This window comes from Trachypithecus francoisi, unplaced genomic scaffold (genome assembly GCF_009764315.1).
Source record: "Trachypithecus francoisi isolate TF-2019V2 unplaced genomic scaffold, Tfra_2.0 Lachesis_group11, whole genome shotgun sequence".
NCBI lineage: Eukaryota > Metazoa > Chordata > Mammalia > Primates > Cercopithecidae > Trachypithecus > Trachypithecus francoisi.
The window spans coordinates 66,344,771-66,372,180 of record NW_022681456.1 but is presented as its reverse complement, the minus strand read 5'-3'; the positions used below and the strand labels follow the sequence as shown (position 1 = coordinate 66,372,180).

Genomic DNA, 27,410 nt, shown 5'->3' with positions numbered 1-27,410 from the left:
TGGTGGTGGGCGCCTGTAGTCCTAGCTACTCGGGAGGCTAAGGCAGGAGAACCACCTGAACTGTGAGTTAGAGATTGCAGTGAGCTAAGACTGCGTCACTGCACTCCAGCCTGGGCGACACAGTGAAACTGTCTCAAAAAAACAAAAACAAAACAAAAAAAGAATGAGTTCCTAATAGATTGCCAGACTGAAGTGTAGTCTACTGCATTTGATGATTCATCATGTCTCCTAGGCCTAGCACATACTAAATTCTTTGTAAATGTATCTGGGATAAGGGGATTAAATGAGTAAATGTGTTTGAAACCAGCAATGTTTACGTTCATTTCCAATTTTCCTTGTGATCAGTACTTTGCCCAGTGAAAAACCAACTTTCTTCCTCAAGGCTGTATTCTGAGTTCTCCTGTTTCTTTCTCTCTACTCCTGCTAGATCCTGCCTACCTCCTTGTTATCTGAATCTGGATTTTATATACATGTGGAACAGATAGAGTTTTTACAATGGGTAAAAACCAAAGAGCAGTCTCTTGCTAACTGAATGAAGCTTTTAAGGAGGTTCCTATTTAAAATAAAATCCGCTCTAGTGGAGTTATGAAGATTAAACATGGTAATATTTGTGAAAGTGTTTTATAAAGAGATAAAAATATGTGTAATTATATGAGATAACTGATAATGATGCATTATAATAATAAAATTTGAGGGAAACAACTCCCCAAATTTACCCACTTTACTTTCCCCAAAGCCCCAGGAGTGTGTTTGTACAGCTTTTCCATTTAACATTCACTCAGGGAGATGTCCATATTTAATAGAATAAGGAAAATCTAAGCAATGGTTAATAGTCATTTACAGGTCAGTAAAATTTAATATAATTTTCAAAGATGTACCATTTATAACCAAAATAGCCATGGGGTAGGTTAACTGCAGTATTTCCTTATGTTAAGCCACAAAAAAATATATAAAGTTGAAATTATATTTGTCATGATATAAAATAATAAACTACAAAAAGTTCCCTAATGTGTTTATTTTCCTAAAGTTAATGATTGTGTTCCTTTGTCAAAAAAAAAAAAAAGAAAAAAAGAAAAAAAAAGGATCAGCGATCCTTTTCCTCATGTTAAATGAGTAAATTAATATTACTAATTTGGAAATTGTAAACTATGGCTTCCAGTAACTAGCATTTATTTTATTCATGAGAAAACAGTGGCATATTTAGCTTCTACGGAAGTACTGTACGAATAACTTAAGCAAAAAGGGCTGTTGGATTATACTAAAATTGATTTTTTTGCTTCTTTATTTGAACATCAGTTGTATACTCATTTTAAAAAGGAAAATGGTATGAAAATAAGTGTTTTGAAAGGAGAAGAAAAGAGGTGTCAGCTTTCTTGAAAGTGTAAGGAAAGTAGTGTGACGGAAATCAGTGAAATCAGACTGGGAGTCAGAAAACCAGTTCTAGTGTCATCTCTGCTACTGAGTAGCCCTTGCCTTTTAGTCGATTCTAAACATTAAATATGCTTCCGCATGTAGATTTAAATGTGATAGTCGCTAGTGACAAGCATAGGGGGATATTTCTTGCTAGGGTCAGTTCAGGTCATGATTCATCTAAAGGCATATTATTGGATTATTTTACTGTGGTCTACTTTATTAGGAGAAGGCCCCAAAGAGTTTTGTTTTGTTTTTTTTTTTTGGAGGGACGTGGTACTAGGCAAAATTCTTTTTGTCACAGTTTCCCTCTCCCAGAGTCCCTAACTTGGAGGCCTCTTTAGGAGTCCCAGAGACTCTGAGAGGTCACACGGTACCTTGAAATACAGTTTTTGGCGTTTGTATAAAGCTGCGGGTGCGCTCTGTGGGAGGTTGCTATGACAATTTGCAAACAGTAGAGGCGATGAAACTCCGCAGGAGGTGGCTCCCTTCCGACTGGAGTCTGCACTAGTTCGGGCCTGCACAGTAGGTCCAGCCAGGGGCCAGAGATACTCGGGCGGGGCAGAGCATAATGGACCCCAGACCCCAAGAGAACTTCAGCAACTAGGCACCTCTCAAGAAGGAAGTGCATGGCATAACTCTGCCCCGTCATCCGGAATTTGTCGGGCTTTTCCACCCCACCTCCTCTCACGGCTGAAGTAGCAAAACCTGTGACCTTTGGACAGAGGCGCACCGTGTGCCACGCACGACGAGGCGTGGGTGTGAGACGGGAAAGCAATTTTTTTTTTTTTTGGTCTTCAAGGAAAAGAGAGGTTGTAGATGGCGAATAAAAAAGGCAGGGAAATTCTCCAAGTTTGTAAAGGAAGGGGTTTATAAGAGATGCGTCGGGTTGGGGTGAGAGGAATTCGAGGTGTCGCTCCCTCACCGCAGAGCTCAAAGGAAGGTGTGTCTCTCCCAGTGGCCGCGCCAGGGAAAGGCTCGGAGTTGTAAGGAAATAGGAGGTGTCTCTGATGTTTATTTTTGCCTAGCAACCCACAGCCAACTGCTTCCCCAGCTGCCGTCCACACGCGCCTCTCTGCCTCCCCTTGTCCTAGAGACTGGCGAGCGGTCACTTGGTGTCAGTAAACCGGGGAGGGTGTGTGTAGTGGAGGTGGGAGGGCAGCCCCCTCTCTCGCCCCTGCTCAGGGTCAACGAGCTCAGCGGCGGCCCCTCCCGGGACTTGACTCTCCGAGGTGACCCTCGCACAACGAAGTTATCTACATGAGGAATTGGGGAGAGGGGAGTGGCTAAGTCGCTGCGACTGAGAATGGGGGGAAGAGGATGCAGTACTGTCTGTGAGCAGCCATTCAGTTCGAAGAGCTGAAAATGCATTTATGTTTAGGGGTGCGCATGGCAGGGGAGGGGTCTCTGCGGCGCTTTCGGCCGGAGGGCAGCAGCAGTAGGTTGAGTTGTTAGGGCAGAGGAGGGGCTCCGCGGGGACCGGAGAGGCCGGGGAGGGGAAAAGGTCGCCGGAGTGGAGCCGAGGGGAGCAGGGCAGATGGCCAGAGGGGGCGGAGGAGGGCGAGCGGGGCCCGCCGAGTTTTCCGGGGAACGGACGGGCGGCTGCGCGCGACCCGGGGAGAGGAGAAGGGCCAGGCGGGAGGCTGGGTGGGGGTGGGGTGTGCGTGGCCAGGTCCGGGGGAGCCGGGGGCGGGGCCTGCGGCGGCGGCGGCGGGTGGTGGAGGGAGGCGGGGGCGGGGCCGCGCGCCGGCGCCTGTGTGTGAGTGCGCGGGGCCGCGCGCGCGCGGGCCTGGGAGAGCCTCCCGAGCTAGGCGTTTCTCGGTCCTCGCGGCGCTTGTAGCTCCCCGCGCCCCTATGTGAGGGAGACGGGGAGGCCCGCGGCGCGCAGGGGAGGGCGAGGCATGTGCACGGGCCGGAGGGTGCTGCAGCCGCCCGAGGAAGAGGAGGACGGCGGCGAGGAGGAAAGCGGGGGGCTCGCGGCCGCGGGCCCGGGCCGAGGGGATGCAGTGGACTGTGTGTGTCTGGCTGTAGCAGACGCGAGGCGGCGACGAGGCGCCGGGGACCCGCGCGAGGGGCGGCCGGGAGGCGGCGGCGGCGGCGGCCGCCAGAAGTAGCAGCAGGACCGGCGGCGGCGACGGCAGCCCTGAAATGCATTTTCCTCTCCAGCGGCCATGTTAACCAGGAAACCTTCGGCCGCCGCTCCCGCCGCCTTCCCGACCGGTAAGGAGGCCGTGCCCCCGCGCCGCCCCCCCCCGAACCCCGCTGACCCACGGCAGCCCCCGTGGCGCGGGCGGCCGCTGCCTGCGGGACCTCGAACAAAGTCGGCGGCGCGGCGCGGGGGAGCCCCTGGGCGGACGGCGCGCCCCGGCTCCGCGCAGGGTTGCGCGCGGCCCCGAAGGCCCCTCCGAGGGGAGCCCTCCGCCCGAAGAGGCTTCTGCCTGCCAGGGGCCCGGGCGGGGACCATCCAGGCCTGCCGCCCCGCCCTGCTCTGCCCGGGGCTTGGCGTGGCCGTGGCGCCCTGCTCAGCTGTCCAAATCCACCTCCCGGCCCCTGGCCGTCTGCAACGTGGGCCGCCAAGCCGCGGCGTGGTCCGGCTTCCCCGCCGGGTCGCGAACTCGCGCGCCAGAGCCCGATTTAACTTTGCAGCTGCCCGCGCCCCGCCCGTGGGTGTGCGCTGGGGAGCCGTGACCCGACCGCCCGTTTGTACTGCCCCGGTGTCTTCCTCTGTCTTTCCCTGGGAGAGGGGTGTCGCTGCCCAGTGGGGTGGGGGGTGGTCTGGGTGACTTTCTCCCCCCTGACCCTCTTTTGTCTCCTCCCGCACGTGGCTTCCAGGTCGAGGTGGGGACAGCGCCGCTCGCCAGCTTCAGGCTTCCCCGGGGCTCAGTGCGGGGGCCACCCGGAGCGGAGTGGGGACCGGCCCGCCCTCCCCCATCGCCCTGCCGCCTCTCCGGGCCAGCAACGCTGCCGCCGCAGCCCACACGGTGAGACCCAGCCCGCGGGCGGCCCGGGCTTTGGGGGCGGGTGGGGCCCCAGGCAGAAGCACCCGGTCTTGGAGAGTTCTGACCCCGGGAGAAGAGGGGTCGAGATACAAGAAGCCCCACGCCCCGGGCCGGTGGCCTCTCCTCGACGCCGCCCTCGTTAACTTGGGCGAGCCCAAAGCTGCAGCCACAAAGGAAGATTCGTGGCGTGGGCCCCTTACTTCCCCTCCGGAGCCCGCCCACCCGTGATCTTCTCTTCCTAGGAACTTCCTCCTTGCTGCTTTCCTTCTTTCCTCATTTTTCGTCCTTGCATCCCAGAGCTCCCTTTCCCTGACCCGGTAAACATCTCTGTCCTTCCCCCACCTCCCCGTGGGTAGTGGGTATTTATAGAAACAGATATGTGTTAGGGGACAGCCAGACCGGCCTGGCCTGCCTGGAAAATCGATCCCCTAAAGAGCCTCCCAGGCCTGGCTCCAGCCAGCAGGGAGCATCGCCAATTGTCCCCCGCGTGTGTAAGCATGTTTTATGAGTGCTACAGGTTTGAGCACAGCAGAAATTGTAATTAACATTAACAAAAATAAGAGCCGCCGCAGCAGTCAAAACAAGCCACCCCTGTAGAATTCTGCAGTTGGACGTTATTCAAAAGGAAAGGGCAAGCGTTGCTTTGGAGGTGGGAAGGAAAAAGCACCTAACAGGTGCTGTGGTCTCTCAGGGCCCAGAGGGAGGGGAGAGGCCAGTGTGGTACTGGTTGCTCGTGGCTGTGGAGACTGGCAAGCTGGATTCGACTTCAGCGTGTACCTTTTCTCACCTCCCAGGGATCACCCTTGGATGGTAATGGCCAGCCTGGAGGAGATCTGCACTTGGAGGAGGTGATGGTTTGGAGGTCTTTTTTTCCCAATTGGATTTTCCACAGGAACAGCCTAAGATGGTTCTGTGTGAGGGATGCTTGCCAGGAATTGGTTTTATTTGCCAAGTGAAAGTTGAGTTCTTGAAAAAAAGGCCGTCCCCCGGCCTACAGCAGAGTAGCTCTGGGGACATATGGGGAAACTTGTTTGTCAGAGAACTGTGAGGGGATGTCTAGACTGTAGTTGCACCTGTTAGACCTGAAGAGATGTGTGCAAGTTTCGTAGGAAAATGTTTTGTTGCTGTTACTATCTTCCCCCTCCCTCTGTCTGTCTCTCTGTCCTGACATATCTGGTCCCAGGGGCTGGGAATTCATTGCACAGGAGTTAACTCATCTGTGTTGGACTGTGGATGGTAGTAGGATGGATGATGCTGTATATTACTGTTAAGTGTTCTTGTTGCAGTGATATTTTACTGCCATTTTAGGGGTTTAGATTTTTTTGTTTGGGATCATCTGACAATTTGGAAAATGTAATATCCAGTTTTTTTTTTTCTATGTGTTGATGTAATCACATGACATGGTGTGAGCTGGAAAAAGAGCTATTTGGTTTGCATGTGGATTCCAATTTTGTAAGGATGGGCTTTGCTTGATCAAAGCCTCTTTGCCATTGAAATACATGTAATGAAAGTAGATAAAACGACAAGTCTCCACTGGAGGGAGAGCCTGTGGTGCACCAGAAAAAGAAGGATGTGAATGTCTTCTCAGTACTCCTCATAATGGAGGCCTGTATTTTGCTGTGGCATGTGCCAGATTTACTTGTTTTTAACGTGTGTGTAAACTTCGGTATGCTGTTAATTATTAGATGCTTGACTTTGAAGGTGTGAATTTGGGTTTCAATGGTGGTTTAGTTTTGATTTTATTTCTATAACATCGCAGATTTCATTGTACAGGAAGGGTTAAAAGGACCACAGAGTTTATCTGGTTCTACTCTTTCAATTTATAGATGAGGAAACAGACTCAGACAAGGTAACCGGTTTCATCAAGATTCCCCAGCCAGTTCATATCAAGGCCAGAGTGAAAGCCTACACCCTCCTGCATCTAGTTTTAATATACGGATGGAGACTGCTAATTCTAGGAAATTGTACTAGCCTCATTGTAAATGCAAGAACCTTTGTAGATCCATATTCTCATATGTCTGTCAGATTTTTATAAATTTTTAGTTATTATTTCCAGAGTAATTACACCTAGGAAGAACTTCTAGAATGAATGGGGGGTGGGGAGGGCATTAAGGAGATAAAAATGATCTTGTCATAGGAGCTTGCCCACATTTTCTCTTACAGGTGATATAGTAGGCAGGTCAAATATATGATTATAAAGATTATAAGCTTTGGAATTTATCTAGTCCGTTACCCTCTTGTTTTATATCTCCCACATAAGTTGTTTTGCACTTTAGTTATTTATTTCTGTTTGTGTGAGAGATAGAAGTGTGCCTGTTACTTCCTATTATTTTTCTATTGTTAATTGGCAGTTGTTAATAGAAGTATTTTAAATTCAAAAATATTAAAATATGTGTAACTTTTATAACTGTTTTACTGTGTAAAACGCTCTCCAGTTATCAGTTTTATGAAATAATTCGAATTAAAATACACATTTAAAAAATGGCAGTATTTTGAAGAAAAAGTAGACACTTTACTTAGGGCCACACAGACTATCAGAATGTTTGAGGAGGAGCTAAAATTCCAGTCTTTTTGGACTCAATTCTATTACCATAATACTATATAGCATTTCTGAGATGACTTCAGAAAAGTTTTTAAACGCCCAAAACTATTATCACAGTGAAATACCTGCTCTTTGCCATTTTCTTATTGGAAGAAATGAAAACTACCAAACTGGTTATTGTTTTTATATAGTATTTAATACCAAAGTACTTCATGATCAAAGAAGCCTTTGCAGGTCTCTCGATTTGAACCCATAAATTGTAGCTGTTTTAACAATTGCTTTCATTATGTTTTTTTTGTTTTTTGTTTTGTTTTGTTTTTTTGAGACGGAGTCTCACTCTATTGCCCAGGCTGGAGTGCAGTGGCTCCATCTCGGCTCCCTGCAACCTCTGCCTCCAGGGTTCCAGCGATTCTCTTGCCTTAGCCACCCAAGTAGGTGGGATTACAGGCGCCCGCCACCATGCCCGGCTAATTTTTGTGTTTTTAGTAGAGATGGGGTTTCACCATGTTGGCCAGGTTGGTTATGAACTCCTGACCTGAAATGATCCACCCGCCTCAGCCTCCCAAAGTGCTGGGATATGGGTGTGAGCCACTGCACTCGGCCTCAGTATGTATTTTTAAATGTGACACACACTGTACAATACATGGACATATAGGAATAAGCCATGATCTCAGACTTCAAGAGGCTGAGCTGGAGGGAGAGGTTTTTAATATCCTTAAGTTTATGATGTAGTCTTGACATGTATTCTGGAAACCTTCTGGTGTTTGTAGTCCCTCAGCACCCCAGCCCTGCTCTCTGCCCCACTTTTTATAAGTCAGTTAATTGTGCTTTCGAGCTTGATTGTGATTTTAGAGTCCTGCAATATTTGAGATTCAAAGTCTTCTTTTGCTAAAGCTTCTGAAATGAATCTCTAACATCTGGGAAACTTTTAAGATTGCATGTGTTGCTTTTAGGTGTTTGGTTGATGTGTTTGCTACAAGTGTTTATACATGGTGTGATTGATGTGTCTGCTACAGGTACTTTATGCTTGGAGGTCTTTTGCCTCCAAGTCTGTACTGATGCACTGCAAGCCTAACGTCTTGTGACTTAGGTCACCAGGGACATTTCTCAATTCCCTGGGCATTGACTTCATGTTTCCTTATGAAGGTACACAATGTAGTTCTCAGGAACAACTCCAAGAGAGGCAAGAGTGTTATAATAAGGAGGATCTATTGACGTGTGTTCTTCCATCCCAAAGATACCTATTGAGGGCTTACTATAGGCCTGGGTTTATGTTAATGAGGACTTAGAAACATAAGAGGGGACCCAGCCCTGGAATTGCTCACAGCCAAATGAGTACGTCTGATGTTAAAACAATTGCAGTAAAGAGAAGTAAGTGTTAGATTAATACTCTCCGAGTAGAGAAGTAGCTGTTTAGTAGGTCAGGGAAGGTTTACACAGGCGGTGAGAGTTGAACCATGCATTGAAGGGTGAATCACCTAGGTATGAGAAAGGAAATTCTAAGAAACATCTGGAAAGGGGAATAATAATGCTCTCATTGACTGACTGCTAAGCGCTTTACACATACTACCTTATTTAATCCCCCTAATAGCCCTAATGAGGTAACTTTGTTCCCTTCTTTTTGCAGACAAGGGCACTGAGGTTAACAGAGATGAAATAAATTGCCCTGGGTCACACATTTAGTAAATGGTGGAGCTGGATCATTTAATGTGTGTCTAACTGAAAATCTACCATTATGAAACATGACCTCACTAAAAGCAGAGGAGTGTAAAAGTACGTGGTGTTTTTTGGGTCCTGGGCTATCTAGCTTTGTTCCTCTTGGAGAGAAGAGTGACAGTACATTTTAGAGCCTTGTGTTCTTACTGGTAAGTTCTTGCATTAGCTATGGAAATAGGTTACAGCCATGGGCCTTGGGCTTAAAAGCAAGAGTGGTCTCAGGTTGAGACTTTTAAATGGTTAACTCTAGAAGCACTATGGAGAAGAGATTTGAGGAATTCTAGACTTAGAAGCAAGGGGGCATGTTATGATGCTGCCTCAGTTGTCCCAGTGAAAGACATCAGGAGAATGAGATGAGGCAGCGCTGATGGAAAGGGCATGGGATAGTAATGATGCATGCTAGGTGAGGGAAGTGTTGAGAGGTTTTCCAGGTGCACAGTGCTGAGGATTCATTTGCAGGTGGATAGCCTGAGTGACTACATGGAGGGGAAGCCTTCTGTTGATCAAAAATGGAGGATTATGGGAGTGGGAAACCAGTTTGGTAGAAAAATAATGAGTTAAGTTTGAGTTGCTTATGGGAGAGGGAGCTGATTGATAGTTGGATATGTGGGTCTTGCACTCAGGAGATAGCACCTTGGCAGGTCTGAGCTCAAGGAACAAATGTGCAAACCTCAGGCCATAGGCAGTTGCTGAAGCCCTGGCTGTGTTCAGGATCAGTTGCAGGGGCTTATGGGAGTAAGAAGCCAAGAGAATCGAGGCTTGAACCCTGGGGAACTCTTGAACCCACCTAAGGTTAGGTGAACCAGTAGTTGATGCTGCAAAGGAGACCAAGAGAAGGCATTTGGAGATACAGAGGATGGTCGTTTCTTGGCAGTCTTGTTAGTTTTAGTTACTAAAACATTTGTGAGCATGTATTAAATTATGTGAAACACAAAAATTGCTTAAAGTAAATTTCGGAGGCTTTTTGCTGTGCTTTTAGAAATCTCTAAAGCCCCAAGGTTAATTTTGTCCTAATGAAGCAGATTTATGCTTTTTATACAGCATGTATACAGGTAATGTGGATTTTTCTTCTGAAATATCACCACTCCACTCTGAAGATAATGGTTCTTTAGGAGAGAAATATTTTGATTCAGGCCCCTTTATTCCCTAGTGTTTGAAAGACCGCAGTGGACAGGAGAGGATGTAGAGAGCGAGGCTGGGGAAGAAAAGCATTGGACAAGTCTGTACCTCTTGTATATACGCCCAAGACTTGCCTGATTCATTTTTATGGACTGCCCTGCTTTTGGCATAGAACAAGGGTAAAATAACCTTTCTAGCTACTCTTACTGAATATAAGATCAGCTAGCATGGAGTATCATCTATGAGTTTAATAAAAAAGCTCAGTTATAAGTCTGAGAAATGATATCCCTGAGCCTATATGAAGTCACAGTCAGACAGGCCCCAAGTATTGTCTTCTGTTTTGTTTTAGTTAGAAGTGGGCAGAGAGGAAGCTCACTCTCCACACAGTCATTGTGCCTATTATGTATCCAATAAAGTATTATGTATCCAATAAAGAAAATGTGAACATCTTAGTCTGTTAGTAAGAAGGAGTTGGAATTTCATTTTATAATCCAGGTGTTCCCAAATCATTTTTTGAATTACTGTGTTACATACACACAGCCCTTCTGCTCTTTCAGTAGTATGTAAATCCCTAAAAGTAGGATTTAAAAGGAGATAATAGAAAAAATACTGATGGCAACAGACTTCATCTAGTTAATTGTAAGCTCCTGGAGGGCAGGGACTCTGTCACTTTGGCAGCCAGCCTTCTGTTAACACCGGTTGAATGAATGAGGTGGATTGCTATGACAAGTTGATGTAAGATTTCATACAAAAATCACCTCCCAGGCTGCTTTAAGACTTGGGGTTGTCCAAGGCAGGAATTCCTAACTGGGAGAGGATCCTGGCTGCCAGTCCTCTCCTACCCCTTACCTCTCAGCAGTCATAATGCTTAAAGGAAATCCCAAGAAGATTGTCAGTAGAGGGCTGGGGCCCCTTGGCTCACACCATTGGTAGACAGGAATGCTCAGGGATGGCATGCGTACCTGAAACAAGAGGTTGCTGCTTTGGATTCCTATTTGGAAACCTGAGTATCCCAGCAGCTCGTAGAAATGGACATCTTCAGAGAGCTGAGCCCCTGACCCCTCCGGAGGAAGGCCAAACAGTGTGGTCGTTGCTTGGTTTGTTGGGCTGAATGCCTTAAATGGTTATTACAGTTAGTAAAGCCTGGAAACTTTTAAAAATAGGTTCAGGGTTTATAAGACACTGTGGTGCATATCTACATGGGAATCTTTCAAGCCTAAAACACAGGGTTTTTGTTTTTGTCACTGGATCATGTGTGCACTTAGGTTTCATCAGATTTTCAAGGAAAGGGGAAGTACTGGTGATGAAGTATTTTCAGGATAGAGCTCTAGGTATTAGGGAAAGAGTAGTGAACAAGACAGACATGGTCCCTGTCCTCATGTTAATAAACTACTAGATGAAATATGACAGGTACTGTAATCTGGGGGTGGAGGAGCCAACATAGAGTCTTATGTGTGCATGTTTTTTCTGTATCCTGTTTCATTTTTATATCAAGTGTGGATTGAGTGGAACATCTATGATGTGCCAGGCCCTGCACTAAGTGTTAGATATAGAATGATAAAGTTATGGTCTCTGCCTCCGTGGGGGAACCCTGAATATGTACAGCAAACCATCTTGTCTGTTAGGCATGGCATTTATGAGGTCCATTTTTCAGGATCACATGTTTTGTGGCCTTTACTCAATCCAAATGGGATTTTGTAAAGGTGGGGTGGAGCAGGGTAGTTGTTGATGGGGGTTAATTATACCCCATTTGAACAGACACCTCTTCTTTTCTATTTATCTTTCCTATCTGAATTCCAGATTGGCGGCAGTAAGCACACAATGAATGATCACCTGCATGTCGGCAGCCACCCTCACGGACAGATCCAGGTTCAACAGCTGTTTGAGGATAACAGTAACAAGCGGACAGTGCTTACGACACAACCAAATGGGCTTACAACAGTGGGAAAAACGGGCTTGCCAGTGGTGCCAGAGCGGCAGCTGGACAGCATTCACAGACGGCAGGGGAGCTCCACCTCTCTGAAGTCCATGGAAGGCATGGGGAAGGTGAAAGCCACCCCCATGACACCTGAACAAGCAATGAAGCAATACATGCAAAAACTCACAGCCTTTGAACACCATGAGATTTTCAGCTACCCTGAAATATATTTCTTGGGTCTAAATGCTAAGAAGCGCCAGGGCATGACAGGTGGGCCCAACAATGGTGGCTATGATGATGACCAGGGATCATATGTGCAGGTGCCCCATGATCATGTGGCTTACAGGTACGAGGTCCTCAAGGTCATTGGGAAGGGGAGCTTTGGGCAGGTGGTCAAGGCCTACGATCACAAAGTCCACCAGCACGTGGCCCTAAAGATGGTGCGGAATGAGAAGCGCTTCCACAGGCAAGCAGCAGAGGAGATCCGAATCCTGGAACACCTGCGGAAGCAGGACAAGGATAACACAATGAATGTCATCCATATGCTGGAGAATTTCACCTTCCGCAACCACATCTGCATGACGTTTGAGCTGCTGAGCATGAACCTCTATGAACTCATCAAGAAGAATAAATTCCAGGGCTTCAGCCTGCCTTTGGTTCGCAAGTTTGCCCACTCGATTCTGCAGTGCTTGGATGCTTTGCACAAAAACAGAATAATTCACTGTGACCTTAAGCCCGAGAACATTTTGTTAAAGCAGCAGGGTAGAAGCGGTATTAAAGTGATTGATTTTGGCTCCAGTTGTTACGAGCATCAGCGTGTCTACACGTACATCCAGTCGCGTTTTTACCGGGCTCCAGAAGTGATCCTTGGGGCCAGGTATGGCATGCCCATTGACATGTGGAGCCTGGGCTGCATTTTAGCAGAGCTCCTGACAGGTTACCCCCTCTTGCCTGGGGAGGATGAAGGGGACCAGCTGGCCTGTATGATTGAACTGTTGGGCATGCCCTCGCAGAAACTGCTGGATGCGTCCAAACGAGCCAAAAATTTTGTGAGCTCCAAGGGTTACCCCCGTTACTGCACTGTCACGACTCTCTCAGATGGCTCTGTGGTCCTCAACGGAGGCCGTTCCCGGAGGGGGAAACTGAGGGGCCCACCGGAGAGCAGAGAGTGGGGGAACGCGCTGAAGGGGTGTGACGATCCCCTTTTCCTTGACTTCTTGAAACAGTGTTTAGAGTGGGATCCTGCAGTGCGCATGACCCCAGGCCAGGCTTTGCGGCACCCCTGGCTGAGGAGGCGATTGCCAAAGCCTCCCACCGGGGAGAAAACGTCAGTGAAAAGGATAACTGAGAGCACCGGTGCTATCACATCTATATCCAAGTTACCTCCACCTTCCAGCTCAGCTTCCAAACTGAGGACTAATTTGGCGCAGATGACAGATGCCAACGGGAATATTCAGCAGAGGACAGTGTTGCCAAAACTCGTTAGCTGAGCTCATGTCCCCTGATGCTGGTAATCTGAAAGATACAACTTTGCTGAGCCTTATTGGGTTGAAAAGGGGTAGCTCAGACCTGTTTTTATTTGCTCAATAACTCTACTCATTTGTATCTTTTCAGCACTTAATTTTAATGTAAGAAAGTTGTTCATTTTGTTTTTATAAAATACATGAGGACAATGCTTTAAGTTTTTATACTTTCGGAAACTTTTTGTGTTCTAAAAGTACAATGAGCCTTACTGTATTTAGTGTGGCAGAATAATAACATCAGTGGCAGGCCATTGATTACTTCATGACTGCCACGCATTTACAGATTGGTGTCAAAGACATTCACTATGTTTTTATGGTTCATGTTATATCCTCCCCAGGGTGACAGCCCCTTAAGGCCCTCCTTTTCCCTCCATGCTCCAGGTCCGTGCACAGGTGTAGCATGTCCTGCTTCCGTTTTTCATAAATTTGGGTGGTGGGGTAGTGGGAGGAGAACGGTCAGAATGAAAGTGATATCCTAAGTAAAACTGTACCTTAGAGATTTTTCTCTAGTGCTGAAACAAATAACAAAATAAGATCCCCAAGGTTTAAACTGCCCAGTTAGCATTCTGACATTCTAAAAACTGGCAAAGCAGCTTTTAGTGGATAAATGGAAATGGAAACGTGTGTGTTCCTCCAAATTTTCTAGTATGATCGGCAAGCTGTTTTGTAAAGAAGCCTCATATTACAGAGTTGCTTTTGCACCTAAATTTAGAATTGTATTCCGTGAACTCTTCCTCCCTTTTCTCTGCATTTTTCCTCTCTGTTCCTCTTTTAATACCACACATCTGTTGCTTGCATTTAGTTTGTCTTCTTCCTTCAACTGTGTATCCCAGACTGTTAACACAGAAAAGAAACATTTCAGCTGTGATTATGACCATTGTTTGATATTCCAATTAAAAAAAGAACAGCAGCCTAGCTACTTAAGGTGGGGATTTCCATAGTTCCAAAGAAGGTTTAGCAGATTAGAGTGAGTTCACACTTTTCAGGTGCCACTGTAAGGTTCTCTTAGCCTGGGAAACTATCAACTTTTTCTTTAAAAAGAAAGAGGGTTGAAAATCCTCTTGACGAACAGAAGTCACTTTGGCTGTTCAGTAAGGCCAATGTTAACAACATGTGTAGAGGAGGAAAAGTTCAACCTCAAGTTAAATGGTTTGACTTATTCTTCATATCATTAGAAGAACCCCAGAGATAGCATTCCTCTATTTTATTTTACTTTCTTTTGGATTGCACTGATTATTTTTGTGGGAATGACACTTTATCTGGCAAAGTAACTGAGAGTTTGGTAAAAGAATATTTTCTTCTCTGAATAATAATTATTTTCGCAGTGAAAATTTCAGTATTTTATCACTAATGTATGAGCAATGATGTATATGAATTTCAAGGCACGTGAAACAAATTTTTTAGTATGTGCAATTTAATATAGAAAGATTTCTGCCTGTTTGGACGATAGGTTTTGGGTTGTACAAATTAGGATAAGTAAGCTTATATATGCACAGAGATTATTGTATTACCTGTAAATTGACTTACAAGTACTTAAAAGCATGGTCCCCAGTGAGGCCAAGAAAGTTTCCGGTTAAGTTCTTTAGTAATAATCCTACAGTTTATCTTAAAAAAAAAAAAAAGTTTTGAAAAAACACTTTAGGCTTCGTTGGTTGATGGTGGACAAAAATGCTCAGGAAATATTTCAGATATTTGCCAAAAAACCAGTAATAAGGTTAGCTTATTAAAATAGTGATAGATATTTGCTTTACTATTTAAGGTGTCACTGATAAATTAATTTGTACTTCTGTGTTTAGAAATTATAGCTTCTTTTCCCTTAGTCAAATTCTCAGCATATTATACACATTTCTGTGTAATCTGTGGAAGTGCAATAATATGTTAGTTACATTTTAAATAATGCTTACGTGACAATACTCCCAGTCAGCGGTGTATAGAATTTAAGGATCTGTGTATTAGGTTTTGGCTTAAAGGCATAAGAAGTATAAGACTTGGTTTGGTGGCTTTATAAGACCACCAGCCTCTTAATGATGGTTAGCTTCTTTAGGACATTAAATCAATAAAAACATAATGCTGTTTTCCTCTTCTAATGCTCCTCTTCCATTTCCAGTTATCTTCACATTTATGTTTAAATATACAAACCTGAGTCTGCCGTTATTAATTTCCCTATAAAATGATGATACATGTGAAAATTTATAAATGGACTAATACTGCTTGTCTTTCCCCCACCGCACAAAACTGGTTCTTAAGATGCCAACAATGAATTTGGGACTATCTTTATTTCTCAATGGAAACCGGAAACTTTTATACCAAACTATAATATGCAGCACTGTGGGGCTTTCTTTTTTTTTTCCAAATACAGTGAAATTTTTTTATTCACAAGAGCTGCCACATTTCAGCATTTAGTGATAGAGCTGCTTTAATAAAATTCTAGTTTGATTGTCATGTCAAAAAAAGAAAAATGTTGCATCTTTGTGATTTTAAAACAAACTAATGAAGGGCTCTGATAGGCTATTAAGAGTTGGCTTGGAAACAGTTTTTGGTCTCACAGGTTACCATTGTCTAGGGATGTCGGCACTGTTTTCAGTTTTAGGAATAGCACAGTGTTGTCTTGTCTTTGGCAGTCTCATTTGGCTCTGTTTCTTGCACCGCCACTGTGTTCATTACCACTTAAATATATTGCTTCAGCAGTGGAACAACAGTGGTGCAAGACATTGTAGATTAACAGTAGAGGAGAAATTGTGCCCTTAGTGTTAACAATGTGCCTTTTGTTCTGAATGCCATATTGTAGGGCATGCATTTTTTGGCCTCTTTAACTCTTTGAATACTAGTCAGTAAGGATGGAACCCATCTCTGCAAAAATACATCTGTCTTAAATATCTAGTTACAGGCCTTAATAAAAACCATAAGGCATGACATCTTCAGACACTGAAAAAAGATAACCATCAGGTAGCGTTACACAGGGACTTCCTATGTTTAAGGGGTTAAAGATGGTCTTTGTTGTATCTTAACATCAGACTGATTTTTACATTTTTTTTTTTTGTTATGCTAACACTAGACAAAAATCAACTGTATTTGTAAAAATTTACCTCAAACCATTTAATTTTATAGTGTGATTAATCCCAGGGCATTTGGTATGAACCAAAGTGCATTCCTTTTATATGTGCCTGGCTCTAGTAAGGATGGCCAGGGATTTTTACAATTTGGGTGCAAGGCACTTAAGCCACTTTTAAACTTAATGGGTGGTTTGGGGTCATGTTAAATGACTCCATCAGAATGTTAGAAAACACTTTAGGCATCAGTAGCATTGGGCCATATTGGAATCCTAAAGTGTGAATTATTTTAAGGAGAGCATTCATTTTTGTAATTTTTTTCATCAAAAATATTTCTGGTAAGCAGAAGACTTTTTAAAAAAACTGATCTGGTCTCGGTAAAGGTTTTAATATTGCCCAACATAATGCTGTAATAGCATTAAAAAAAAGTATTTGTGAACTCTGTTTCTTAGGGGCTTGTACATCTCTCTGCTATGGACATACATAAAATTAATTGTAATTATACTCAGCTCAACTGCTACAGTTATGTCTAGGCAGTGGCTTTGGTTTTTATCGAGCAACAACTTAGACATGTGACTGTAATATGCTGCAACTGTGTGTACTGAAAATATGTGAAAATGGTTGAATGTGGACTGTGTATATATGTATGTAAAAATTTCTGTGAGATGCTGCTGTCGCCACTTAACATTAAATATGTTCTAGTGGATTTTAATCCTAGTGGCCAGTTCTATGATACTGTATGTATTGTACAGCTGATGACAGGAGTAAGACTGTTTAGTGAATATTTGTTAAATTTTATTGTTGTGGCCAGAGATAATTTCAGAATAAAATTTTAATGTCCTACCTTACTTTTCTCCCCTTTCTAACTATAATTTAACTCCTGATCTATTTCTGGTATTATCCTTTGTCAGTTAGCCTGGAGAGGGTTTAGAATGCAAAATGGATAGCTCTATATCAGTGTCTTGAGAAGTTAAAATAATTCATTCTACTAGTTTGTTCATAGCAGTACTTTATTAGTTCAATATAAGTATGCAGATTCCAAGTGGAAAGACAAAGGTTTTAGTAAGTAGCTCTTGCTTTTCCTAGGATATTCTATTCCTTTACCTTTAAGATTTTTATATTAACTTTTTTATATATAGCCTCTGCTGTGTTATTATGCTAGAGCTTCATATCTTTTAAACTTCACGATGATAGTTAAGCTGGGAGAGCAGAGCCTGTCAATTATTCCCCACTAGTCTTCATTCTTTTCTGTGCACAAGTTCTGGTAAATTATTCTAATGTGTTCTAACCAGCTCCACCCAATGTTTTTTAATGCTTACGAGTTTGCAGTTTTTGTACTTGGTGGTCTCTGTGGTTCATATTTTTTTTGTATTGTAGTGTCTCCTGCCTTGGTTGGCTCAGAAAATAAGGCCTAGGAACTGCAACTATCTCATGATTTGTCAGGTTCAGTTAATACCAAGCTAAGAGTTTACTTACAGATGACAGCAAGCAGATGCTCTAGTAATTTGTCAGACATTGCAGGGATATTGTGTAGTCAAATATTTCCCTCTTGTGGAAAGAACTACCTCACATTTTTATTTATTTTCCTTCTGTTACCAACAGCCAAGGAATTAACTTAGTGTGGCTTCCTGCATCAATACTGGGATATACTTAAACAAGGGAATGCTGTAAGAGTTCCCAATTGTCTCGTCACAGCCTGGGCCATAGATTTTCGTTACTGCTAATCTTGCTTCTTAAAGTTCACACCCAGTGCAAAAAATCCAACCAGCAAACGAATCCCAAAATCCAATATATTTAGAAATGTGTTAAGAGATGTGCATTGTGTACAAAATTGAAAATTGGTGCTAAAGTGGCAATGTAAATTTAAAATTTCTTGTCCAGATCTGACTGACTGACTGACTCAGGAGATTATAATTCCTACTCATTCCCTTTCCTTTTAGCACATCTTTCAAAAGCTCTTTTTAAAATTGATCAATGTGCTGTTCCGTTTGAGTCTCTACAATCCTATCCCTTTTGGAATCAACAGCTACACAAAGAAATATTCTTGGAACTTCAAAGTTGCCTTCAAAGTAGCTCTAGAAAATGTCCCTAGCTGACATTGGTATCGATCTGTTAGAAGGGGAAATTGATTTGACTACTTTCTGTTTTGAAAAGAGCATTAAGAGGGATTTGAGGAAGGTATTTGTGACTTTCCTTTTTTTCTTAAGTTTGAAGTACACTTCATTTCCTTTGGGTTATTAGGCAAATAAACACTTGTCATTAGTAATGCTAACACTGTCCAAAATGAAAAATGACTGCCAGTGTGTTGCACATACATGAGAAGATTGCATCTTACTGCAAAGTCTTTGGTTTGTTTCCTTACTTGGTTTGACTTTGACTTACTATTTTGCTATGGTCACATCCTTAATATCTGTGGTACATTTCATATATATAAGGGGTGGGGGCATAATTGCCTTTCCCATGTGTCTCAAGGAAGCTTAATGAGGAAACTAATGAGTTAATATTTACTCTTCTGAAGAAAGCTGACATTTTAGGAGTATTAAGTCATCTATAATAAGGAGCAGCAGGAGTATATTGTGATTTTATCACATGTTCCAGAGAGCATTACCCCTTACATAGAAAGCTCCTTGGAGATTTCATGGTCTTGCATGAACATCAGTTTATCCCTTATACTTAACCCTGTGAGCTATAATTATCCTCATTTGATATTTGAGGAAACTGAAGTGACTTGCTCCAAAGTGACTTTACAGAAACATTGCAGTTTGAGGCTTAAGTTGTAATCAGATAATTTTGATCTTGTACAGTAAGGGAAAATCCATAACCATACATAACACACAAAAGTTTAGAAAGCGGGGAAGTTGAGCTAGCAATGGACATTTCTATTATTTAAGTTACATACCAGTTTCCAGGAATATTTTTCAAATGGGACAAACTAAAAAGTTGAGGACTAGAGCATCGTAGTCTCTTAAGTGCACCTCATAACTTAATGCATGTGCACACACCCTCAGTTAATTTGTAAGAGTGACTTCTCATTGTTACTTGTGGAGAGGCTAATTATAGTAGCTTCTTGATTTTCTGTGTTGCTAGATTTTTTTTTTTACATTTGAAAGTATGAAAATACTATTTTTGACACTTGATTGTTTCTCAGGGATTAAAAGTTAAGTTTTACTGACTGTAGCAGCAGGTAAATCTCTTAAATTTATTCAGGTTTCCTATCCTTTGCCTCCATATTTAAGAAAATATAGAATGCCTGCCAGGGAAATATATAAAAATAAAAATCTCAAATACAATTTTAAAATACCAACTTGTAAATAAACCAATTTTACAAACTAAAATATTGTGTCTTTCCTTGCTTTTTATCCCAATTTATCTCCCCTCCTAAGTTTGAGGAGTTTTATATATTAAGGCTCTTTCTTCATTTGTAAAAATGAAGTATGCTATTTGCAAAGCAAAAGCCCATGAAAAGCCCCAAATCATTTAAGTAAATCTCATTGAATTGTTTTCAATTGTTTTGGGAAAAATGTAACTAATTATAAGCAATTTATGTAGACCTGCAGCAAATAAATGTATGAGTAAATTTGGGCTAATTTGTCATCTTTTTATCTGAAGAGGAACACCCTACTTAATTTCCCTTGTCCGTAAAATTCAGTTTATCAGAATTTTGGCTAGGGTAGCTTTAAATATATATGTAAAAAATGCAGATGGCATTTGTTTGTCAAATATGTATTAAATAAGCCTCCTATAGCCCAGAATCTTGTAGGCACTAGGGATGTATAATGCTGAACAAAACACACAGTGCCTTTTTAAGGGAGTTTTTAGACTGGTTGGAAAGGCAAACATTATATGGATAATTATATGAACAAATACATAGTTGCAAAGTAATAAATGCTATGAAGAAAAAGCATGTTGTGCTGAGTCTGTGCAATGTTATGTTGTATGGATCAAAGATGGCTTCCCTAGGAAACAAATAGCTTTTGAGCTGAGGAACAAAGAGCATGAATAAGAGACCCAGTAGCTAGAGGAAATAAGGTGACCAATTGAAGTCAGGGCTATGTGGCCAGAGCCCAGAGAATGAGAGAACTTGGTGTGAAATGAAGCTGGTGAGGTAGTTGGGAACTGGAACATGCCAAGGTAGGTGCTATTAAGGATTTTGGTCCTTACCCTATAAGCAAGGCAGCCACCAGGAGGTTTTTAAGGAGGAAATGCCATGAGCAGATTGGCTCTTTCTGGCTGCTTTGTAGGAAAGTACTGAGAAGGGTAAGAGTAGATGAAGGAAGTCCAGCTGAAAGTGTTTGCAAGAGATGGCAGACTGGCCCACAGGGTGGGGATGGACATTTAAAGAAAATGGGCTCATTAGGATACAGAAAAACAGATGCTCTCTGATTTACAATAGGTCGACTTAAAATTTTTTGAGTTTGTGATGGGTTTATCAGGAAGTAGCCCTTTCCTAAGTCCAGGCCCATCTGCATTAAGGTAGAATTAACAATGTCTCTTTGTGTCTGGAAAGTAGTTGTTGCTATTTGTGTCTAGTTTGCTACATTGCATCAAAAGGAGTCACAGTATCTTATTTGTTTAAGAAAAGAAAAGGTTGCAAAGTAATGCCATTGGTTACAAAGTATGAAGCACTGGTATACTATCTTTTGCTGAAGATTTGAAGCCTTTGAGTAAAATCTTGTTTATTAATTCAAATTCATTTCAGGAAATTTTAAATTTTAAAAAGATTGTAAAAATGGGGTGGGGGGGATTTTACATATTAAGTTTTTATATTAAGACTAAAATGAATGCAGGAAAGAAGGGAAGGAGGCAACTAGATTGGTGAGAAAGAATAACAGACTAGGAGGTCAGCAAAGGCCACTCTGGCCTAGTGGCTGAATGTGGTGTTCTGAAGGAGGAAGGAGCTCAAGAGCAAGCAAGGCAGACTCCCTCTCTCCCTCCCTCCCTTTCTTCTTCCCTGCCTTTCATAGAAGTTAAACTTTTACTCTGTAAGATGGTATATATGGATTTGGCATATTTGAGTTTACCAAAACAAAACAAAAAATTATAAAAGACGTGAAAGAGGAGAAGGAGGAGATCAATCCCTGCCTCTGAGGACATTATGTTTAATTAGGAAGACAAGATTAGACAGAAAATATTAAACAAGTCTAGAACATTGAAAGATGAAATTCAGAATAAGTGCAGCTCATTTGCGTTGCGTTGCTCTCGGATAATAATAGCTTTAAGAAGGTGGGTCTCCAGCCAGGTCTTGATGGAATTCAGATTGAGAGAGAGAAAAAGGATATTCTAGGAGAAGCAAATTGCTGTAACTGAGGGATGTCATGAATCATTCATTCGTATGTCATCCGGTATTTACTGAGCACCTATGTGTATAATTTTTGGCATAATGCAAAGGATGGGCAAAGAGACTGGGTTTGTGGCAGGCTGATGGCAGGGTGAAGAAGGGAGAATAATTTCTTCAGAAGGCAGGCCTTGTCCTGTGGTTTTCTCAAATGTGCCATGTTGTTGTAGCCACGACATATGTGCTGTCTCTGTCTAGAGTGCATTTGCCAATCTCTGCCTCATCCTGTGAGACTCAGCCCGGGCCAGATGTCACTGCCCTTACAACTGAGGTTGGGCAAGATCACCCTTATCAAAAGCTGACACTGGCAATCTCTCTGCTAACCGCAAGGTGAGTAGAAGTGAGTTGAGAAGGCAGTGGAATCCTCCCCCTTGTTTCCCTCCATCCTTCCCACTGGGCACACACTGGCAAAAACAAACAAACAAAAAAAAGAAAAGAAAAAAAACAAGTGGTGTCTGAAGATGCCATTTTAGTAAGAGAGGTACTTGTTAACCAGACAATCATAAAATGTTTAGTTTGTAAGCAGTGCCCAGCATGAGAAGCAGCTAGATTTGTGAGAAACAATAACAGACTGGGAGGTCAGTAAGGGCCGCTCTGGCATAGTGGCGTGGATGTGGTGTTCTGAAGGAGGAAGGAGCTCAAGAGCAAGCCAGAGCATGGGATGGAGGCTTGCAAGTCTGGAGTTTCGTGAGCCAGGAGAAAGCACGTGCAAGATAAGGAGGGAGAGAAATGCAATGCCGGACCTTGGAGAAGGCCACGCAGACCATTTGGAGGAGCTGGGAATTTATTCTGATTACACCAGGAAGCCATTGATGCATTTACAATAAATTAAAAACAAACAACAACAACCAAACACACACACACAAAAATCATTCTGGTTTCCTGTGGAGAAAAACTGGAGGGAAGCCATATGGAAATGGTGCCACTCCATGAGACAGAGGACTTCTAACCATCTGGGAGGAGTTGAGAGAGATCATTTGATAGAAGAATGGTCTTCCACCAGAAGTTCTGTTTAGGAAGTGAGGTGAGGTGGGGATAAGGCTACGAAGGGTTCTGAGGATACCATTTGTGTTGCTGTTTTTGTAATTGAAATAACATAGGCTGAAAAAAAGTGTTTTTACAGTGTGACTATATAAAAATTACAGATGCAATGTAATTTATAAAGGGCATTTAAAATCAGTAACAAAAATGCTAATTTGCCAGTGGAAAAAAGAGACAATAACACCTTCAAAAAATTTACATGAGCAACATAAATGGACCAAAAAATTTTAAATTGTAAATCACAGTAATAAAAATTAAAGCTATGAGTTTATTTCTAACCCACAAAATATCAACAATTAATTAAACAACCATGTTTCTTCCTAGCAAGGGTGTGGAGTAGCGTAAAGCACTCGTTTGATGCTGCTGGGGCATAATTAGCAGAGCCTTTCTGGAGGGCACTTGGTAATCTGTACCAAGAGCTTTAGAAATGCTCGTTCATTTTTACTTGTTGATTCTACTTCCAGAAATTGGTATCAGAATCTATGATGTAAACAAAGAGTTATGTACAAGAATAATCGTATCTACTAGGACAAACTTAGAAAAAAAATTGTATCTATTAACAGGATTTCTTAATAAATTATAAGTATATGAATTATGAACAACATGTTTACAGTATAATATTAAACAAAAAAAAAAAGGGAGGCACACAAGTGAATGTCCTCTCTACCAAAACAGGCAAAGGCAGAGGCAGAGATGGCATTGGGAAAAGAATTAGGAAGAAATACAGCAATGTATTAACAGGTAGCTGATATTCATTTTAATTTTCTTATCTGTTTTTCATCAGTTTTCACAATGACCATTCATATTTTAAAATTATCAATACATTATTATAAAGAAAAGCATTTGTAAGGGAATGAATAAAATCAACAGAAGAAAACTGCTATGGAAGAACACCTTAATAATGGGGAGGAAATTTGCTTCCTGGCCTATTGAACCATGTGAACCATTTCAGTTCTTACATTTGCCAGGTACTTTCTCACTTCTGGTTTCCACCATCTGGAATATGGTGCTCTCCTTAGCCTGGCTCACTCCTGCTGTCCCCCATGTCTCAAGTAGCAGTGCTTCCTCCCTCTGCCCTGCCTGTCCCCCTCACTCAGCCTTCATCAGATGAACTGAGAGGCTCCTGCAGTCTCCCATGTTCATCTCAGTGCCTACTTTCATAGACCTTAGAATTCAGTGGTCAGGCTGGTTTAATTGTCACAGTTTGGGTTCCTTGAGGGCCAGGGACTATCTTTCTTGCTGACAAAAGGACGATCCCCAGGGACTGATGTAAAGTTTGGGACAAAACAGGGCCTCAGTAAAAGTTTGTGAGTGAGTGAAGTGCTTGGGGAGGGGGAGTTCAAGAGAGATGTGTACAAAGGAAGCCATCAGAACCCTTTAAGAAGGAGTTTTGGAGACAGTGCAGGAAATGGAACACATTACCCAGTTCCTGGAGGCTGGTGGTGAGGAAATGGTGTGGTGGGTACAGGCCCACTCATGAATGTCGGCTGTGAATGTGGGGAGATGGAGAGAAAGACGACGAGCAAAGGGGAGCAGGTGAGTATTTTTTCCGGGTAGGCAAAAGTAATCGTCTAGTACTTTCTTCTGCTTAAATTCCCCACTGACCTCTCATCTCACTAAGGATAACATGTGTAATTTCCTTGACATGTCCTTCAAAGCCCTTTGTGATTGGGCTTCTGCTTCTTTCCAGCGTCATTTGGTTCCATTCTTCCCCGGCTCAGTGCATTCCAGCCACATCTGTTTTCTGTGTGTTTCGTGAATATCTGTCTCATTCCTGCCTCAGGACATTAGTACTTCCTGCTCCCTCTGCTGAAACCCCTCTGCCCTCTCTCCTTGTGTGGTTGATGTCTTACTGTTTATCACTTCGATCTGACACTATCTGCTTAGATAGCACTTCCTTGGCCTCTCTACCAGTGCCTATTTCCCCTACCCCTAGTCCTTCTTTGTCACGTTACCTGATTTAATTTTTTTAAAGTGTCTTAAAAAAGACACTGATCAGTGTCTGGAAAAAACTTGTTTATCTGTTTAATGATTGTTATTGTCTGTCTCCCTCATTAAGTGTAAGTTACATTATGCTAGTTCTTGTTACCTCTGTGTTTCCTATTGCCTTAAACAGCACTGGTGTGCAGCAGGTGTTCCACAACTATTTATTATTGAATATAAAGTTTTATGTGTGTTGGAGGAAGTAAAGAAGAAGCCGGTAGAGAGGGGAAAATTAGGAATGTTACATGCCAGGAAGGCAAATAGGTATCATTTCTAGTGCTAACCTTGAATGCTTGGTAGTGGCTGCCTAGAACCCTGTCTTAGGATTATGCAGTTTCCTCAGGGTTCAGCAGAAAACAGTGCTATAATTGATTAACAATGTCTTATTACTAATTAGCAAATTCCATAGGCATAGGAAGGGGCAGTTTAGTGGTTGAATAATAGACTTCTACTTCAGTGTGCATTGCTTCAATTCTTGTCTTGACACATGGACATTGTGTTCAGGATATGGCTGAGACTAGATCTCAGTTAATGTATAGGTGGTTGGGTTTTTCCTTTACAAACCTATATAACATGAAGAGCACACATGCTTTTATATCATATTATTATTATTATTATTATTATTATTGAGATGGAGTCTCGCTCTGTCACACATTCTAGAGTGCAGTGGCAAGACCTCGGCTCACTGCAACCTCCACCTCCCGAGTTTAAGCTATTCTCCTGGCTCAGCCTCCCAGGTAGCTTGGAATATAGGCATGTGGCACCATATCCAGCTAATTTTTGTGTTTTTAGTAGAGATGGAGTTTCACCATGTTGGCCAGATTGGTCTCAAACTCTTGACCTCAAGTGATCCACCTGCCTCAGCCTCCCAAAGTACTGGGATTATTGGCATGAGCTACCGCACCTGGTGGTAGTATAATTTACTAATTTGTTCTTTAATGTAATATTTGTCCATATGTGTGTATGCCTTCAATGGGATGGGAAAAGGACATCAAGTATTTATTAATCATCTTAGTCTCCTTTCTTTTATACTTTCAGTGCTTGGTCTTTTGGGTGATATCAGAATGGTAGCTACTTCTGGGTAAACATTCATTAACAAGCCTCTGGCCAGCAGTAAGAGGTGACCTCCCTGAGATGACAAGGTAGAAGGGAGCTGCAGTTGAATTGTTTTCCTATTTCAGCTACTCCCTATCTCTTTTTAGGTTTGGAATCTGCAAGTCTTTTACCCTCTAGGCTAATTATTTCCTTTTGAGAGCAATGAGGCCTTTTATCAAGATGGCTACATTCTTGTGTGTCTTGACGCACAAATGATGAGTAATGGGCTGATTAACCCAGCGACCTTCATGAATGATAGAAAGGGAGCATAAAGATGAGAGGTTTTCCCCACTCTGGGAATCAGCTTCTCTCTGGTCTTTTTTCAAGACATGCTCCCTTATAACAAATAGTACATTGTGCTTATTTCTTGTCTGATCCATGCATTCTGCTATTTTGAAATGAGAATTTTAAAACCAAAGATGGAGTACTTGACCCCCAGGCCCCTGTCCAGGATCTGTTCAGCACACACTGTTTAATAGTGCCCAGATTAACTTCTGGGCACCTGCGAGCCACCACAGTGCTGCTATTTTGATAAACCCATGGTTTAGAGGCCCTGACACCATGGCCACTTCCACCTTTTACTCTGACTAAGTGCTCATGTTGCTATTCCCTGAACCAGTGCCAGAGAGGAAGGTTGGTTCTCTGGAAGTGGCCCAAGCTTCTATTATAACCACTTTGGGAAAAAAGACGAAAGAGCAGCTGTCCTACACAGTGTCTTTCTCCTCCTCCGGCTCATCCAGTCTGAGCCCAGACTCACCTCATTTGACCCCGAGCATATCACCATCAGGGGTGTGCAATTCAAAGTACAGCATCACAGCAGACAGAACAATGGCTTGGCCAAAGATGTCCGTGTCCTTATCCTCAGAACATGTGAACGGGTTAGGTTGCATGAGGTTTTGACTGCGTTGTGTTTTCCCAGAATTCGTATGTTGAAGCCTAACCCCCAATGTGTCTGTATTTAGAGATAGGGCCTTTAGGGAAGTAATTAAGGTTAAATGAGGTTGTAAGGATGCTGTCTCTATTAGTCCATTTTCACACTCCTGATAAAGACATACCCAAGACTGGGAAGAAAAGAGGTTTAATGGACTTACAGATGCACATGGCTGGGGAGGCTTCACAATCATGGAGGAAGACAAGGAGGAGCAAGTCACATCTTATGTGGATGGTGGCAGGCAGAGAGAGGGAGCTTGTGCAGGGGAACTCCTCTTTTTAAAACCATCAGATCTCATGAGGCTTATTCACTATCATGAGAACAGCATGAGAAAGACTTGCCCCCATGATTCAACTACCTCCCACCAGGTCCCTCCCACAACTCATGGGAATTCAAGATGAGGTTTGGGTGGAGACACAGCCAAACCATATAATCTCACCCCTGACCCCTCCCAAATTTCATGTCTTCACATTTCAAAACAATCATGCCTTCCCAACAGTCACCCAAAGCCTTACCTCATTTCAGCATTAACTCAAAAGTCAACAGTCCAAAGTCTCATCTGAGACAAGTCAAGTCACTTCTGCCTATGAGCCTGTAAAACTGAAAGCAAGTTAGTTACTTCCTAGATACAATGGGAGTACAGACATTGGGTAAATAGAGCCATTCCAAATGGGAGAAATTGGCCAAAACAAAGGGGCTACAGGCCCCATGCAAGTTCGAAATCCAGCAGGGAAGTCAAATCTTAAAG

General features: G+C 42.9%; 1 protein-coding gene across 2 annotated transcripts; it reads left to right on the top strand.

Moving 5' to 3' along the window:
* The first annotated feature begins 3,169 nt into the window (after positions 1-3,169).
* DYRK2 (dual specificity tyrosine phosphorylation regulated kinase 2) lies at positions 3,170-22,037 on the top strand. 2 transcript variants are annotated; one of them, XM_033221357.1, is made up of 3 exons: positions 3,170-3,630; positions 4,243-4,391; positions 11,587-22,037. In XM_033221357.1, exons 1-3 carry the CDS (start codon positions 3,582-3,584, stop codon positions 13,192-13,194), a joined length of 1,806 nt encoding a protein of 601 aa, XP_033077248.1. In that variant the 5' UTR covers positions 3,170-3,581; the 3' UTR covers positions 13,195-22,037. The 2 variants fall into 2 exon arrangements, with proteins under 2 accessions (XP_033077248.1, XP_033077249.1); XM_033221358.1 differs by lacking the exon at positions 4,243-4,391.
* The last annotated feature ends 5,373 nt before the right edge of the window (positions 22,038-27,410 follow it).